The sequence below is a fragment of the Electrophorus electricus genome, chromosome 15, assembly GCF_013358815.1.
Source record: "Electrophorus electricus isolate fEleEle1 chromosome 15, fEleEle1.pri, whole genome shotgun sequence".
In the NCBI taxonomy this organism is placed as follows: domain Eukaryota; kingdom Metazoa; phylum Chordata; class Actinopteri; order Gymnotiformes; family Gymnotidae; genus Electrophorus; species Electrophorus electricus.
Window position 1 is genome coordinate 13,244,230 of NC_049549.1, and position 18,156 is coordinate 13,262,385.

Sequence of the window (18,156 nt, forward strand, 5' to 3'; positions counted from 1 at the left end):
GTCAAACGTTCCTCATAGTGACCCAAAACCTTCCGCTAGCACCTCCCTCAATAGCCAAAGAGGGATGGACTCGACTCTCCCCTCCCTTCCAAAAAGCAAAAGAAAAGGGAAAGAAGAGGAAGAGAACTCCTCCAGCTCCTGCCTTTGTAGTGGAGCCCGTCCTCCGAAGTGACCCATAGGACCTCATCCTAGCCAGTGCCAGGAAGGCCAGCCAGCATCCCCTTCCGACCAGTCACTGATCCTCCACCTACCCTTCTCATATTCTTATTTCTGTCACTGTCTCCTTTCCTGTCACACTTACTGTGCCAGTCCCATTGTGCCTGTCCCGGTCCGTGTTATTGTCATGGTCCCTGTTGTCCTCCCCTCAGTCCTGTCCGCACTAGCCCATGTCAGGTCGCTCAGTCCTCTGACCTTGCCATTTGGTGTTGGTCTGGGGGGAGGACCTGGGGGGGAGTTCTGTCATGGCATGGCCCCCTCATCCTAGACTCCTCCCTGTGTTTGTGTGTGTGTCAAAATCACCACAGCCATACCTTGTTAGTTGATCATGTGTCACACCTGTCCTTAGTTATGTTCATTGTTTTTATGTGTATTTAAATCCCTGTTTTACTGTTGTTTTTCATCAGTGTTTAACCCTGTGCGTTCCACACATTGTGCTCAATTCAGGAGTTTCCAGTCTTACTGTTACATCAGTTTGGTTTAGTGTATTGTGTTTTTGTTCGTGTTTTGTTTTTGTTGTTAATAAATAAATTTTTTCACGGAGACTTGCCTTGGCATCCCACTTCCTCGTCACGTCTCGTCACACCTTGCCACTGGAAACGTAAAATCATTCATTTCTATGGTCTGAAGGTGTTCAACAAAAACAATCAGCAAGTCTCCTTTTGGTTTCTCCAGTGTAAAGCTGATTACATATCTTGCAAGTAGTACAGTAGACAACTCTAGTAGTGATGCATGAGGGGGAAAGGGTGATAACAATCAGTCCTTTCATGCTACATATTTTACTGGCTGTATAATAAATGTACATGTAGCATATGTTCAGTGGTTGCAGGCTACAGTACCATGGTTATCTGAATGATTATTTATCTCTTTAATGACAAGCATGTCTTTGATATTTTTGTCTCTTCTGTAGAAGATTAGTGGAGGATCCTTAAACAGGCATGTGGTCTCTGCATCGTCCTGGAGGATTCTGAAGTGTTTGAATATAATATTAGCCACTGTTTTATTTGAAGGATGATAAGTCAGCAGCAAAGGAATTCTTGTTGTGTTAACATTAGATTGTGTATAGGTCAGTGCATCCACTCTCTGAACACGTAGAACATGAGCAAAGGCATCATCTATGACTTCCTTATGGAACCCACAATACTGAAAATATTCACACACTCCCATACTGCATACACACTTCATTCTCACTGCAAATGCACTTAAGTATTAACAGCTGTGAGCAAGGGATGGAGTCTTTGCAGGCCTTGGAATGTGAAGAATTGTATTGCAAATAGGAATGAGAGTGTACAGGTCTATAGATAGTAGATGGAACAGATATAAACAAGAATTTCCAAACTTCACTAAAACAGCCAAAAAGGTTATCTGTGGGGATGAGCTATGTTCTGTGAGGTTAGGATAGGATAGTCCCATGTTAGTACCCTTACTGACTCATCTTAAACAAGGAAAATAATCATGAACATCCTATTGTATCGGCTTGTTCCTGCCCAACTGAAATAATATCCCAGTTTCTGGATGACATTTTCAACCGTGTGTTGAATCCTTACCTACATGTTTAAGACTCCAAACTTTCTACAAATCCTTGAATGCCTGAAAGAATAAATGCTATTTGCCTACCCCCTGCTTTTTCAGTGGACATTAAAGGTTTATACAAGGTCATTCCTAATGAAGATGGACCTTTAAGCATTTGATGAAAGACCTGAGAAGAATCCTCCCACAGATATTCTCTTAAGACTCTCTTCAGAACCTGTGTTAACTGTGAACTGCTTCACCTTTCACTACTAGTACTATTCACAAATAAGAGGAGTTAGTATGAGTATTAAAATGGGACTTTCAAGTTTTTTTGTTGGTTTCACTGAGAAATATTTTTGACAACATACTTGTCCTGTACCCTTAGTGTTACTTTTTGGTATTGCTATATGCACATTTGAAGAGCTCCAACTGTTCATTTTTTCCTTCTCCATGTTCCACCCAGATTTGGAATATACTTTGCTGGATTCGTTGGAAACATCTTTTGAGAAACATCCATGGAATTAATATTATGACTTAAACGTCTACTTTTTCTAATATAAACTGGTTACTCCTACAAATTCAGAAGTTCTTCGCTTGCACAGCTGTTGAAAGGCCTCTGTCCGAAACGTCCTGTTTCTCTGGAAACTGGAAACACACACACACACAGAGAGAGAGAGAGAGAGAGAGAGAGAGAGAGAGAGAGAGAGAGAGAGAGAGAGAGAGAGAGAGAGAAACTCACGAACTACTTTGTAACTTACAAACTGCGCACTGTACAACAGCGATGTTAACGCAGTTTACACTGCGGGTTGTGCAACATTAAAAGACCAAACCCATAGTATGATTTAAACAGAATCGCAGTGGAGATGGTGCTGCTTTTAGGCCAGATGAATGCCTCACTCAGCGTTGATAACATGCTGACAACAAGTCAGATTTGACCACACACCCCTCTTTTTTAACTTCAAATATTGAACACCTTCAAAATTTTGCGATTTCCTTTTATTCGCTGAAAAATAATCCACTCACTTATTATCTTTTTTTTTTTTTTCAATGGATGCATAATGCGTGCGTTCCTTCAATTCCCGAACTGCCTACTAAATCAGGCTCAATAACGCACGAATCAGAGGGCGGCGCAACTCTATCGCCTAGGCAACCGTGATGACGTAGAAGGAGCAAACCACGCCCTGCTTGAGTATGAATTCTCCGCCACCAAGCAGCCATTACAATACTGGTGTGGATGTTAGGGTGTAGGAAACATAGCTACATTTTTGCTAATTTTTGTCGTTTAGTTTGTGTTATTTCGCGTCATTCCGTTTTAACTGTTCGGGAAAAAAACTTAGTCGCTGTATTATTTATCATAGCGAAGATAGCTGTTGATTTTGCGTAAGCGTTAGTCGTTCACTAGACGTTTTCTGGAATAGTTAGCTAGCTACACTAGCCAGCTCGCGCCTACGTGCGTTCTCGCGCATTCCAGACGTCGCGCGGAAGAACGAGATTTTCAGCAGTGCCAGGATATTCGTGCAAGTGTTTTATTTCGTTAACTTGAGGCGTAGTTTAAAGGGTCTCGTTTCTATTTAGATGGCAAGCTTCCCAGATTTTGTCAACGAAAATGAAATAGGTGAGTGTTTTGTTTATTTGTATGTTTTAACTTACTACTTTGCCTTTTATGGGGGAAGGGATTTGCTGACTGGCTTGCTAGCAAGCTGTACTAGTCCCTCTCCTCCCTTTGTCATTTCATATAGTGATGTTCTTGGACGTTTTTGTTGTTGTCATTTTGTTTGGTTTTTTTACTTAAGTCCTCAGAATCCCTTACGAATATTAACATACCCTACACTGGCTAACAATTTAAATCCTTAGAGTACTCAAGCGGGTGTCCACGATTAAACTTCGACCACTTGCCCCCGTTTCCATCCCCCGTAAGCATTATTTCCGATTGTATCTAGCCCATGGGTGGGACTGCAGCCGGATGAGTCACAACTCTTTACCAAACACTGTCAACCAGGGTAATGATTAACTGTTATCTGTTGGGTTGTTTTTCATTTCTCTTTCAGTTTATGGATATTTTGCCAAATTTAACGTAAGCTCCAGACTTAACTTTATATTAAGTATAACTACGTCAAGAAGGTTTAAACCTGGGGGAAGGGGATGTTAAAAGTTTCAAAACCTTGGAAAAGTTTAAATGTTGTGAAACTTATAATGTGGCAAGGTCTGATGGTTGTTTTGGGTGGGAAGGGAAAATAAGGCCTGCGGAGTGATTTAAAACATTTATCTTTATTTCAATTGTAGCCAAGTTGTTTAAAAAATGGTCCCTGTAATTGTCAGTTTATCCTTCTTTTCTTGTTTTTTGTTTTGTGTAAATACACCCTTTACTTGTTTTCACAAAAAAAAAAATACACGGGTAAATATGTTTGGAAAGTTGTGCCAAAGAGAGAAGAAAACAGGGTTGTTATTTTATCATGTGTCAATATATAGAAATGCTAATCTAGGATCAAGTTTATATAAGTCTGATTTGCAAGGGGCTAACTGATCGTCTTTGATAAGCACCTGTATTACGCATTTTATTGACTGCTGATCTCTGTCTCCTCCTCCCAGCTAAAGCTAAGGTCATTGGAGAACTCTTGGCGCCTGTGGCTCCCTTTGACCAGAAGTCTGGAAGGGAGACGTGGACTGTGGCTTTTGCACCTGATGGTTCCTATTTTGCTTGGTCTCAAGGGCATCGCATTGTGAGACTTGTGCCATGGTCAAAATGCATGACAAACTTGTGAGTACTTGAAACAATCCAATTTCTTTTTGTTTTCTTTCAAACTGTGATCACATGTCTTATTTGAAGGTTTCAGCATTAAACCCTAGCCAGACATTTTTAACTGTGAGAAAGAAGGAGTGTGGCATAAGTGTGAGTAGGTCATTGTCCTGCCTTCTGTGGACACCGTTGGAAAGTGGTGCCCATTTTCAGTTGTCCTTGACCAGGTCACCACTCCGCATATCCCTTTACTGTGTGGATTCAAAGTGAAAATTCACATTTGTCAGCCTGACAGTATACACAATGTCCTTTTGTGAATGTGAACTCTTCAATAGTTTGATCACTGTCTTGTGGCTTGATCCTGGAGGTTAAAGAGCACTAGGTCATGTTTCAGTTGGCAGGTTTCAACATAAACTCTGTTATAATTGCAGTGGATTGGAAGTATGGAGAGAATTTATAATTAAACTTTAGAGAAATTGCGTATTGATTCCCAGAAGTTGTTGTTTTTTTAGTAGTCACACTTGCTGCACGTTAGCTACAGAAAGCAGTTCACTAGCCATTCATCATCTTCAGGCTGTTTTGGCCAATGTGGGCGTGTTAGTTTGCAGTTTAACAACAGGGTCAAAGCTATCAAGTGAGATGAACTGTGGTAAATCTTTAACAAACAATTATGCATATCAAGTAGTCTAATGTCAGCATAAAGCAGAACTCTGGTGGCTGAATTCAATAAAAGCATGCAATAGAAGCTGTAAAAGGTTGTGTTAAAAAAGCTTGTGTTAATACAATGTGTATGATCTCAATTTAGTACACACAAGGTCATGTTGGTAGGAATTTATCTATTTGTATGGTTTTTATATCTGCTGAATATCATTTACTTCGGTTATCAGGACCAGTTTTATATGGAACAAGACAGACCTCCAGTGACATCAACATGGTGTTTGTCCCTATGGTATAAAGATCATAATGTTTCTCTTCTTTGGAACAGGATGCTTTCTAGACCTTATAGCAATGTCCCAGCTATATTCGTGTTCCGCTTGACCCCACATTGAAAAGGTTACTTACTGGCTACACTTTTGAAAATAATGTTGCAAGTGACTCATTTCAATGGCAGAAGATTTCAGGAAGCTTCTAGCTTGCTGCTAGGAACACATCAGCAGCTGGGTTAGTGCAGCCACACCCTTCTCTCTGACTAGCTCCTTGTGACGTTTCAGTAATCTTGAACAGGAGCTCCTTGTCATCACAGATGCATCGTTAACACATTTGGAAAAGATTGTATACATTTTCTGTGCAAAACCACTGAATAAGGTTATTTAACAGCAGCGGCACACATCTGTTAGTGAGGCACGCTGCTGTAGATCTAGTGGACTGCTTTGCCTACTGCTCCATCAAAAGAGCAAAAATGGCAGCTCTGTACAAGGAAAACAGCACATACATAGCAAAGTAATGTGCACTGAGCACACAATTTGTGTTCACTGGACAATTAAACATGTAAAAACTTGGATGTCAATTCAGACACAACAAATGTGGGCTAGTGTACATATTTGTTGTTATTATACAAATTCAACAAATACCAAGTCTTAATAAGATGATGGACATTAAAAAATTATATAAAATATATGTTATCTATTACATATTACACACAACGCCTGTGACCTATTTTTTTTATTCCAGAAATGCTTGTTTTACCAGCCACTAAAATCAGTTCCCCTTTCTCTGACTCTCCACCCTGTTTGCCTCCTCCTCCAGCAGCTCTGTGAGGAAGGATGAGCGCCTGAACAGCGCCAGACCCAGGAGTCTGTCTCGGCAGGGCAGCGAAGGCTCCCTGGTGCCCGGCGAGCCTCGGGAGCACACCATCGACTGTGGTGACGTGGTATGGGGGCTGGCGTTTGGCTCGTCTGTGCCTGAGAAGCAAAGCCGCTGCGTGAACATTGAGTGGCACCGCTTCAAGTTCGGGCAAGACCAGCTACTGCTCGCCACCGGCCTCAACAACGGCCGCATCAAGATCTGGGATGCATACACGGGTGAGGGCCTCTCCCCGGACTAACCCCTAGCTCTGTTCTGGTGCAAAAACATTGGTATTTTTCTGATGGAGATCGGCATCACCTAATTTAGTAGGTGTGGTGAGACTGTTGTCAGTCATTTCACATTCCAGACTTCAGCAGACATGAGCTTATCCACCATCAGCTGGTTTGAACTCAGATATAACAGAAGAGCTTTTTAAGTATAATTTCAAGTGTGCTTCCTTTCAGTGCAAGTGTTTGTGCTTTTTTATATATATATATATATATATAAATAAAGTACAGCCCTCTTTGTGTTTTAACAGTTTATGATCCCGCCCACTTTATCCACCCTTACTCTTGCATGTGTTGTTCCTGTTTTTCATGGAAAGTTAGGGCTCGGCTTATGTAATGTCCTGACAGCGCTTTTAACATGTCGTGTCCGTATTGCCTTTTGCTGTAAGCTGTATTGCCCTTTAGCCCGCTTTTGCACTCTGTTGCACACAGCGTTCTGGCGAATCGAAGCACCAACCTTCAGCATGACCAGATTGTGCTGAAGGTGGCAGAAACTGATACACTAAGTGCCTTTCTGAAAGGGAGCTGTCCTCAAGGAGCTGGCATGCTTTTGGTCTGCCTTTCCCAGTCAGAAGCCCTTGAACCTTTTACTCGTTGGTAGCTCATAAATGCCTCCGGGCATCCTGGGCGTGTGTTTTGATGGATTCCTTTCATTAATTGCTCCAAGCTTGTCAAAGGGGGCGGGAAACGCAATAAACCAGTTCACTGCATGACCAGTTTTGTATGTTTACAGAAGGAGTAGTTTGAAGGCGTTTAAAGGGCAGGTCCTGTCCTGCTCTGCTAATGGCTGGCACTGTCTGAGTTGTGTCTGCTGTAACTAATACTGCCCAGCACCCTATCATTTTTAACGGAGTCGCAGTTCCTTCAAGATCCTCTGCATATAGCTCAGGGGCCCTCACATATATTATATTTTATTTAAATTTTTATATATATATATATATATATATATATATATATATATATACACACACACACACACACACTCCTCTCCATCTCTGAAATCTGAGAGCACGTAGTTCCTCATAGCTGACGGTGGCATTTGCCACAAACTTAGTGGGAGTAAATTAATATCTAGCCTTTGGTTACTTAAGTCGACATCAAATTGGAGGGCTTTGACAGGAATTAGCTAGGCCGATTGTAGCCTTTGTTTCCATATCCCTTAAGGTTATTCAGTTCCATATGTTGAGAGGTCTGAGCCCTGTTAACAGACCTGGGCTCTAGGTAATGACTGCTCGCAGCGGATCACTGAGGTGGGCCTCTCTGTAATACTGTGATGCTTCTTATTACTTGAGGCATTTTAAAAACCAATTGTGATCCTTAAGGGGTGGGGGGGAAAAGTATCCTTTTGGGGGGGGGGTCTTTTTCTGGCTCAGAAAATCAAATACAGGCGTTCTTCCAACTGTGTTCTGAAAATGTTGATTTTAATGCTTTCTTTGACGTAGCTGGAATTGATTGACATGGACTTTGTTCAGTAAACAGTACTGGAACGAGCAACCTGGCAGTGGTTACCTTTTTGTCTTTTTGTGAATGTGTGTTCTGTGTATCCCCTTCCCTTCTAATAGTCAGTTCACCCCCTTGTGTAGGTAAGCTCCTGCTAAACCTGATGGACCACACGGACATAGTTCGAGACCTGACGTTTGCACCAGACGGCAGCCTGGTGCTGGTGTCTGCCTCCAGAGACAAGACACTGCGTGTGTGGGACCTCAAGGACGATGGTGAGAGGGGGAGGGGGTACGCGACGACAGCTTATTCCAAAATTATTTTTGTTACATTGCATTCCTGGGAGACCTTGGAAAGTTCCTTCCGAATTTGGTGTTCACAGAGGCTGCTGACTAAATTTATGGACAGGATCTGCTGTTTCTGAGTTGCAGACTGATTAGGGTGACTACTGCGGAGTAGTGGAAGCCCTCTCTGTACAGTGGTCTGTTATAACATGCAGTGGAATGTCTCTTGCACCCTTCTCTCTGTCTTTACCCTCACCGCAATGCATAAGAACCAGGTCACATACAGAACTGCTGTAGTTCAGCAGTGCCTGTGGTGCTACTGTTTGGAAGGGTGGTGTTACCAGGGAAGAGCTCACTAAATAACTCCAGTTCATAACAGTTGACCCAAGCCCCACTTTTTCCCTTATGAATGTTTCCTGGTTAAGTGGTTTAAACCGTGTCTCCAAATCCTCATTGAGGTTTGAGGTAAACCAATATCTTCTCTGCATCTGCAGTGTGCGAAAATGCCATTTTAGAAGTCGGAATTTTTTTTATTATTGTTATTACAAGGACTGATGGCCAATAGCTTGGGTTTCTCAAACATGTGTGTCTCGTTTTGCACTTTCTTTTTTTCTCTACATGATTCACATGCCAGCTTCCTGATGCCAAGCTGCTGATGCATTCAATGTTTGCCTCTCTTAGGTAACATGATGAAAGTGTTGCGTGGACATCAGAACTGGGTGTACTGCAGCACGTTCTCGCCCGACTCGTCCGTGCTGTGCTCGGTGGGCGCTGGTAAAGCGGTACGTCCTCGCTCCCCCCGACCCTCCACTCTGACTGCACCTTTTGCTTGTGTGTCCTGCAACTAGCTCATCAATGACCAATCAAATGGAACCGCTAAGTGAATCTTTATCCACACAAAATGCTCGGTGTCATGACCCGCTCTTGCAGCCCTGCCTTTAGTTTTAGTCTTGGTGGAGTTTGTTGTTGCAGTTGCCTTTTTAAATTTGTTTTTGTTTGTTCTAATAGTTGTGACTGTGCATGTGGAGTATAGAAAATGCAGACATGCCTTCCCTGCTGCTTCACAAGCATCAAAAAAATCATGATCCATGGGCTGGCCTGCAGAGATTATTCTCTTCATTTCTAGAAAGCTACGTTGTGTGCTAGTCACATGCTAGTTCTAAAATGAGTATATGCAATGAAATAAATGAATAAAAGGTGCCATTCGTTTACCCTTATCTAACTGGCACGCTGGCTTACACAGTCTAACAACTTTTGACACAAGTGTATTAGCAGGACTACCCTGCTGAGCCCTTATGGGATTTCTTAGCCTTAAAGAGGAGCCATTAAAAATCACATGACTAGATGGGGCTGGGGTGGGGGTGTTACTGGCCACACCAAGTTTCTGGCCTTTGAGTGGCAGCTATCTCCCTCCCACAAGCAGTGGGACTGCCATCATTGTACTGTTCGGTTGTGTGTGTGTCCATAAGTGTCTTGCTTTCCCTGTCCCAGGTGGAGGCAGAACTCTGCCTGTGAGTGATGTTGAGCGGAAGGGCCGTGCTGGCATAGAGCCGCCGGCGCGGAGTACGCGGGGGCACGGCTGCCATCGCGCCCCCTGCTGGACGCTCATGTGCCCGTGCCCATGCCCCGCCCCCTCCGCCCACCGCGGGGGGCCTCCGTGCTCCTTCGTGCGGGGGGGCTTCCTGTACGTAGGTGCCGCTCCATGTCTGTCTACCTCTGCTGTCGCAGTCCATATACTCCTAAAGTGTGTTCTTCGATGTATCTAAGTGCAGGAGGCTTGTATGGAAAAGAACCCTCCCACTTCATCCCACACGTTTATTCTTCCATTTGTAATTTCATGAGCATTCCCTCCTCCTACACATCTGTCCTGCCTTCTTAATTTCTCCCTGTCAGTTTGAGCAGGTTCTCATATGTCTTGCTGTATGTGTAGGAGTCAGGAAGTAGCGCTCAGACCTTCACTAAGCAACTCTGTAGTGGCCAAGCTCACGGCATCCATGGATTCGTGGGCCGTGGTGGTTTGTAGTTGGAGTCTCCTCTCTCTCTCTCTCTCTCTCTCTCTCTCCTCTCTCTCTCTCCTCTCTCTCTCCTCTCTCTCTCCTCTCTCTGAGGAAGCTCATCAGAGTTAGCAGCAGGTGCAGGGCATTGTTGGTATCTGCGGGGTATGAAAGGGCTCTTTGTGCCTGGGTAGACTGTCTGCGGTTGGATATAGTCTGCCTTTGTTTGGCCTGGCGAAGACACCAAAGGGAACAGTATTGGCTCCGGTGAAACATGATGCAAGATGCCTTCCAAGTTGCCTCAGAAATGGCCAAGGGGCAGTCCTAGCTCAGCACGGGACTGGCTGCTGCTTTCTCTCCTTCCTGTAAAGAGGTGGACAATTTTGTTTTGAATAAGACAAAGGCTGACGCACGAGCGGCCCAGAGTCACTTTTCACAAAGGCATTTTCCTCTGTTGACTCAGAGCCGTCATCCTCAGCTTCGTCGTGCCGTGTGAACAGCAGATGCAGAAGTGCTAGAGCCTTCTTACTGTGCCTAGTGCCAGTGACACCTTTGCTGCCAACAGGCCCCACTGTGAAAGTGCCGCCCGTGGGCTGTTCCAGCCTCAGACTGGCAGGTCCTGTCCAAACGCAGGCCAGGATCTCGGACACTGAAGCCCTTTCATCTCAAGTTGCTGCGTAAGAGGGAGCGGAAATCCATATGTCTCTTTATGCACTGTCGCCGTAGCCTTACCACCCACACTAACTCAGTGCTCAGCCGTAGATGGGAAAACTAGTCCTTGTAATGCAACTGTATCGTTTTGCTCAAGTGCAGTACCCTGTAGAATTCAACCTGGAACAAAAAGAGAACATAAAATTTCCATTATGAAGCTGAGAATGATAAAGGGTTCTTTTCCTTTACAAAAATTTAAGTCATTAGTCTGGAAGATGCACTAAATTTTCATCATACGTTTCTGCCCAATGGTGCATTGCACTGGAGCAAAATGAGCTGTATAAAAGCACATGGCAGGTTTTGACTATAAAGAGTGTGCAGTTGTTATGTTGCTGTGTATCTTTGTGTTTGCCAAAGGCGTCAACCTTTTGGCAATCAAATGTTCTCTTCTCTTGCAGTATCTGTCTCTCCATGTAGGCCTCCGCCGGCGTGGTGCGAGCCTATTGTAATCTCAAGTGAACTAAAACTCTGAAAGGGGATACCAGTGGAGTAACAATATGTTACCTTAAGTTAATATTTGTTTGTATATATATATACACCCTTTTTTTTCTTTTTAAAGTTTTAATTTTTCACCACATGCTGTAGTGATCCTTACATTTTTGTTTAAGGCATTTTAATTGAAATTTATAAACCTACTTTTGGAATATTTTTGTATTATTTGTATTTAATTTAATTCTAAAGACCTAGAAACCCTGAAATTCTAGAAATAGTTTGTTCATTACATACATTTCTAGCCGTTAGAAGTGTAAAGAGTGATTTATTGTCCAGTGACTTTTTAAAGGTGCCTTACTTGTTTGAATGGCATGTGCTAAGTTCTTTCCTTGATGGCTGTATTGCCTAATGATTAAAAAAAAATGACACTGAGCATAGTGATCCCAATGTAATTTGATGTTAATTGCATCTACTATTGCCCATAACCTGGTTTTGGCTGTATTGTGCAAATATTGTTACTGGCAGGGCCTCAGGCGCTGGTCTATAACTAGCGTCCCTTACCTCTTTACAGGTCTTACTGTGGAATATGGACAAGTACACACTCATTCGCAAGCTGGAAGGCCACCACAACGATGTGGTGTCGTGCGAGTTCTCGCCAGACGGAGCCCTGCTGGCCACGGCCTCCTACGACACCCGGGTCATAGTATGGGACCCGCACACTGGCACTATCCTGCTGGAGATGGGGTACAATTTTTGCCCTGGCATCAACTTTAGTCTTTCCCTTTTAATTCCCCAGCTCCTCCCTCCTTCGGTTGCTTATGATGCCTCCCTATCTTCCCTACACAGGCATCTCTTCCCTCCTCCCTCTCCCATATTTGCAGGAGGGGCGAATGACCGCTGGGTCCGCTCCGTGGCGTTTTGTCATGATGGCCGACATATTGCCAGCATCACTGATGACAGGTAAGAGGACATGCCCTTGCTGACGGTCAAAACGTCAGTCTCACAAGGGCTGCATCGATGGTGGTGGTGTTAAGCATTAGGTGAGCACACAGGGAGGAAAGGGTTGTGCTGGGTTGTCTTTTCTAGTCAGGCCTGGCTGCCTGGGAGAGATCACGCGCTTCTCACATGACCGTCATTAATCAGTAAGAGGAGTCCAGATTCTGACCAGTCCTGCTCCACCTCCCCTTCTGATTGGCTGGCTGTTGAGGGGTGGAGTGGGGGTGTGTCGAAGGAGAGGGTGTGGCTCTGCTTTGGCTGAGGGAATCGGAGTGTTTTCTATCTAAAATGTCCGCCAGAACACGTAGAGAGATGCACAGCAAACAGCTTGGAGTGGCGACACTGACGTGAAGCTTAAATAAACAGCATGGAAATGATGTGTAGAAATCTTCTATACACAGCAGGACCAATAATGAGGAAATGGAACACCCTCTACATGTGGTTTGCCTTAGACATTCCTGTTGTTCAGATTGGAACTATCCCTACAGCCAGGGCAGTGTGGCGTTCCCGACTCACTGCCTTCCCTTCAGCTTTCTGACGAGCCCCGAGCAACAGATAGTCATGACCAAGTTGCTGTAGTAGTTGAAGAAACTTTTCTCCTGTTCTCCTCATGGTCTGTTGGGCCCTCTGGCCAGGTTGGTGCGATTCTGGAGGATAGACGAGAAGAGTCCCCAGGCCATCGGTGCCCTCACTAATGGCCTCTGCTGTGCCTTCTCCACAGATGGGAGCATTTTAGCTGCTGGGTGAGTGAGTTGTTTGTGTGTGGTTTGGTTTTGTGGTTTTTTTTGTTTTGTTTTTTTTAATGAAGTGTTTGCCTTAACGTTATCAGATTAGACATGTCTTTATCTCTGTGTACATTTGTAGAACAAATAGACTTCATATATCTTTTGATATGCTAGTAATAGATACCTCTTACTGGCAGTTTACATGTAGTTATTAATTAAACAAACTAGTATGCATGTACAAAATAAAACTGATTTAGCCTCATTATACGGTGAGTCTTGGATAAATCTAGTTAAATGCTTGGGTTGCAGCAAGACCTGCATGGTGGAGGAACAATAACTGTCGTGTCTAAGCAGGCCGTGCAGGTTGTGCGCAGCACACTAGACCCCTGTCCTGGCAGCGTGTTTGTGCAGGCTGCCTGGGGTGTGCTGCAGGCTTTTTTTTTTTTTTTTTCCCAGAAGCAGCAGAGTGAGGATGCTCCCTAACGCGATTTGCATTACTGCTCTGCTGTTCAAAGTTCAGTACGAATTCACACATGAAGAACTCCTGCTCAGTGGAATTGACTTTGTAATGGTGTATTTTTTTTATTTTTTTTAGTCTTCAAAAGCAGCATCTGTTCACTGGGGCAGAGCTGATGATGGAAGGGTTCGTTTCAGTCACTGTCAATGGTGAAATCTGTATTACAATCCACAACACCAAAGGGCCAGTTTCTACGTCTCAGATTAATCTAAGAAGAATTCCCGGTTGTAATTCGCCCTTGGCTGCGCAGCATACTCCAGCGTGGTCTGGGCTTAATATCCAGGAATCCAGCTGGACATATGCAAGACTCCAGATGTTAATATGTAAGACTTCCGGCTTGTAATGAATGCTGTCTCCCCTTCTCTCAGTTCACGTGACGGCAGTGTGCATTTCTGGGCATGCCCACGCTCCGTCGCCAGCCTGCAGCACCTGTGTCGCATGGGCCTGCGGCGGGTACTAACCACACAGCAAGTCTACACGCTCCCCATCCCATGCTGCATGCAGGACTACCTGGCCTACAGGAGCCTCTAGCCTACGGTCACACACGCCGCTGCACACACTTCGACCAGTGAGAAGTCCTTTCTAAGAAAACATAAAAAAAAAAAAAGAGGAAGGGGAAAAAAAAACAAAAAACCCAAAAAGACTGAGGAAAAACCCCTTGATTGTATTTCTGTTCTCAGACCTCATGCTGTACCTCACGAGGTTACTGTTTTGTATTTAAGTGATGCATTGCACTTGTACTGCTTGCAGATTTGCCTCTTGTCTCTTTATTTTTAGTTTTTTGTTTGGTCCCCCCCCCCCTTTTTTTTTTTTTCCCCCCTTAATTTTAAAGCGATCTCTGCACTCACCCATAACAAGTGGTGGCCTTTATATAGCCTTATGAGGTTTTTTTTTTCTTTTTTTCTTTCCCTCCTTTTCCAAACATAGCCTCGTGTATACAATCGTGCGATGCAACGTCTTCAGAATAGAAAGAGTCTCATCTTTGTGGCTGGTGGTGTGAATAAATTCTAGCTGGGCTGAAGTTGCGCTTTTCTTCAGTGCTCCAGAGAGAGCTGGCTGTAATGGGAGGAGTGGTTAGAGGGTGCTCTTCCCAAGTGCAATGGTTTCATTGGGTGAGCGTGAAGGAAATTTTGTGTGTGTGAGTGAACATTCAGTGGATGCGGGTAGTGCCTCCCCTTTCGTGCCTCTTTAGCTGATAAAATCCCCAGTGCTGTATGCTTGACATCCACACCCAAACGCTGCCTCAGTAACAACAGCCTCCTCATCTCTACAAACCCAAGGATAAAAGTAGTAAACTCCTGGGATTTTCCTCCTTAAAATGTATATTTGTACCTGTACAGAAATTTGTAAATGTGTACGTTTATAAATGTCTCAATCTGCTTTTCCATGGTTGTGTTTTTCTCCTCTGCTGAGTCTAAGACTTATGATGCTTGCGTGTGTGAATTCTCATACTGTGAACCGAATGACATGTCTCTGTTCAAAATAGACTGTGACTGGGTCCAGAGCTGATTGTATGGTGGTGGGAACTTGTTAACTAGCAGAAATGCTAATGTTCCTTCTCCTCCAGGTGGCTCGAGGCTTCCATAAAGATTGCCAACTGTCCATTTTCAGTGTTTTGTTAGGGGTTTTTTTTTTGGTTATTGTTTTATGGGCTTGCTTGACACCCTGACCATTTCATTTGCTCAGCTTCTATTTAAAGAACAGAAAGTCAGTATAAAAGATGTGGGTGGAGGAGATGATGATGATGTCTCATTTACCTCCCTAGTAACAAGTCAACAAGAGGCTTGCTGCTTCTTTGCTGTGCTGTGGGAACATCAGCTGTACGGTTCTGGATGGGGGGGGGGGGGGGGTGGAATCTGTGCTTGCTGAAGCTCTGGTGATATGAGTATGGATGCAGGAGTTCGATACCTGGTGAATGGTTGCATTTTATAGCATGGGTTTGTCTGTTTTTCTGTCTATGTGCAGTCAAACAATCTTGGCAATAAATTGCATTTGTTGTAACCGTAGAAGCTGTTCCCAAAGATTCCCTTGGACTCTTATTGTACGGTTGCCACTCAGTATTGTTTTTCTGTTTGGTTTTTTTTTTTCTCCCTCTTGTCTCTTCCTCATCTACTTCTGGCTAAAACTTGAAAATATCTGCTTATGTATGGTTGTTTTCTGCTTGTAAAAGAATGCTAAATAATAGGCCTTCTGTTTTAAAGCAAGTTGTTTTCTTCTCTGTATCTTGAAGAAATGCACAGCAACTCTGGAGTGCTCTGTCAGATGGCTTGCACTCAGCTGCTCTAGCATGAGGTAGAGGTCATTGGTCCAACGTACAAGGTTCCCTTTCATCCTTATTCCTCTTTTCAAATAAAACATGTATTACCTAATATTGAACACATTAGTAGCAACTGAAGTAGTCGGAAGAATGTACTTTTTCTGTTTTGTACGTTTTTGCATTTGAAATAAGTTGAAAATAAAGGCATATTTCAAAAGGTCCTTTGTGTCTGGTATAGTAGAAGTCACGTTATCAAAGAGATAGAGATAGAAGTGATGTGGTGTGTGTATGTGGTGACCTCTCCATACTGGGGCCGTGCTCTGGTTCTGTACACAGGCAGCTTTGGTGGTTTTCATGTAGGCTCCCAGCAATTTTGCATTCCATCAGCACACATGGTGGAGAGTCTGAGAGATGATCTCCAGCAGAAACTACAGCTGTTGGAAAACTACAGTTGTCAATGCTTTACATACCGATAAAGCACCACACTTCACCCCAAGAAAAAAGACGTTCAGCACTGGTTTTCTGGAGCCACTCTAGATGCGTTTTCATATTGGGTTCAAAACATGATGTCTCGTTGCGTTTATATTTGACCTGAGCTGTTAATGCTGCCACGTTAAGTATTAACCTGCACAGGATGCAGGGGTGAGATGTGTGGGGGGTTTTTTAATTTATTTTTTTTATATATTTTTTTTGAGTCTTGGTGTGGTTAAAATACACAGCCAATGAAGCCTGCATCTTTAAGTCCTCAAAGATGGCTAATTCTTTCCATGTACCACCTCGCTGAAGCCTAAAATGGTGTTAATCATTACCAGTGATTAGAGAACACTGGCAAACTCTTTTAAATATTCTTGCTAATACGTCTGTGAAGATCTCTTTAGAAAAATAGATTTAAAGTACATCCTTAAAAGTGATAGCTGTTTCATTTGTTTTCTCCAGTACTTTTACAGTTACAGTTTATGATGTTTTTGAAAGGAAAAGGTAATTGAAAATCATTTGAAGTTATGCTGTTGACCCAGATCCCTATTAGAGCAAGGTGCACCTCCTTAAACATAGCTGGCTTGGATGGGGTGTAAGTGGAAGAGACGTTTGCTTTTGCTTCGCCCTGTAGTCTCTGTGCCTCATTCAGTAGTATATTGGCACTGGCCACTGTGGTTTCTAATTAATACATTCATTCATTTAAACATGAACCATCATAGGACAGTGCTTATCTATAGGTAAACATGGAAGGCAACGTGGCTCTGGTATGGTGCAAGAGTGATTAAACATGTCCAATATCACACTAAGCCCCAGGTGTAGCACTTCCACTATTTCAGGACCTTCAGGTCACATATAATTTAGCCATCCACGTTTTTGCTGTGGGGTTTGGGCTGCTTTGCATGGCTTTTCCAAGATACTTTTGTTCAGTCCAGATATATAAACAAAAAGCAAAAAAGGCTAAAAATCCATAATGTAGTGTTTATATGACATTTTGGCATACATGCTAAGAACCTTAATTCCTTCAGAGGGAAGGTATCTGAGATCACCTTATCATAAGACAAGTGAGAAGAATAAATTACAGATATTACAAATCCACAAATCTAAAACGGTAACTTTAGATTATTGTAGTATCAGTAAAATAATTTTCACATTTGCTCTCACTTTCCCCCAGAATTGTACATTTCCTCAGCGCAGTAAAGTCTACCATTAATAAATTAATAAAATTAAATGAATTAACCTTTTGTAAAGGTGTAATATCTTTAAAATTAGATAAAGTATTCAAGTTGTTCTTTGGGTGGCCTCTGATCAGTTGAGAGGTAATTGGCAACAATATGTAAAATGCAAATGATGTAAAAGGAGGCCATACTCCACAGCAAAACATTCCAGAACATCTGAGTCAGCAAACCGGATGTGATTAAGTTACAACACAGCGAGAAGCTAGGAGCTGGCCGAACTGTAAGCCTGAAAAGAAAGAAAAAAATTAAAAAAATTATATTTACATCCAAAACTAAATAAAAATATATTTATATAAAAAAACTTGAATATCTTGAATATATAGTAGAATGTTTTTTATTACAGTACACTGCAGTTACTCACATGGAATCTTTACTAACCGTACAATTTTTAATATCTCTCTCTCTCTCTCTCTCTCTCTCTCTCTCTCTCTCTCTCTCTCTATATATATATATATATATATATATATATATATATATATATATATATATATATTCTATATAAAATTGAGTCGATATTTTACCGAAGTTAAATTACTACTAATAAACAGAGC

The 18,156-nt window shown here is 42.8% G+C and overlaps 1 protein-coding gene across 2 annotated transcripts; it reads left to right on the forward strand.

Moving 5' to 3' along the window:
• The first annotated feature begins 2,943 nt into the window (after positions 1-2,943).
• wsb1 (WD repeat and SOCS box containing 1) lies at positions 2,944-16,114 on the forward strand. Of its 2 annotated transcripts, none has more exons than XM_027021478.2 (9): positions 2,944-3,343; positions 4,318-4,486; positions 6,212-6,486; positions 8,121-8,252; positions 8,943-9,043; positions 11,970-12,142; positions 12,245-12,358; positions 13,030-13,137; positions 14,005-16,114. In XM_027021478.2, exons 1-9 carry the CDS (start codon positions 3,304-3,306, stop codon positions 14,165-14,167), a joined length of 1,275 nt encoding a protein of 424 aa, XP_026877279.2. In that variant the 5' UTR covers positions 2,944-3,303; the 3' UTR covers positions 14,168-16,114. The 2 variants fall into 2 exon arrangements, with proteins under 2 accessions (XP_026877279.2, XP_026877280.2); XM_027021479.2 differs by having other exon boundaries at positions 6,215-6,486.
• The last annotated feature ends 2,042 nt before the right edge of the window (positions 16,115-18,156 follow it).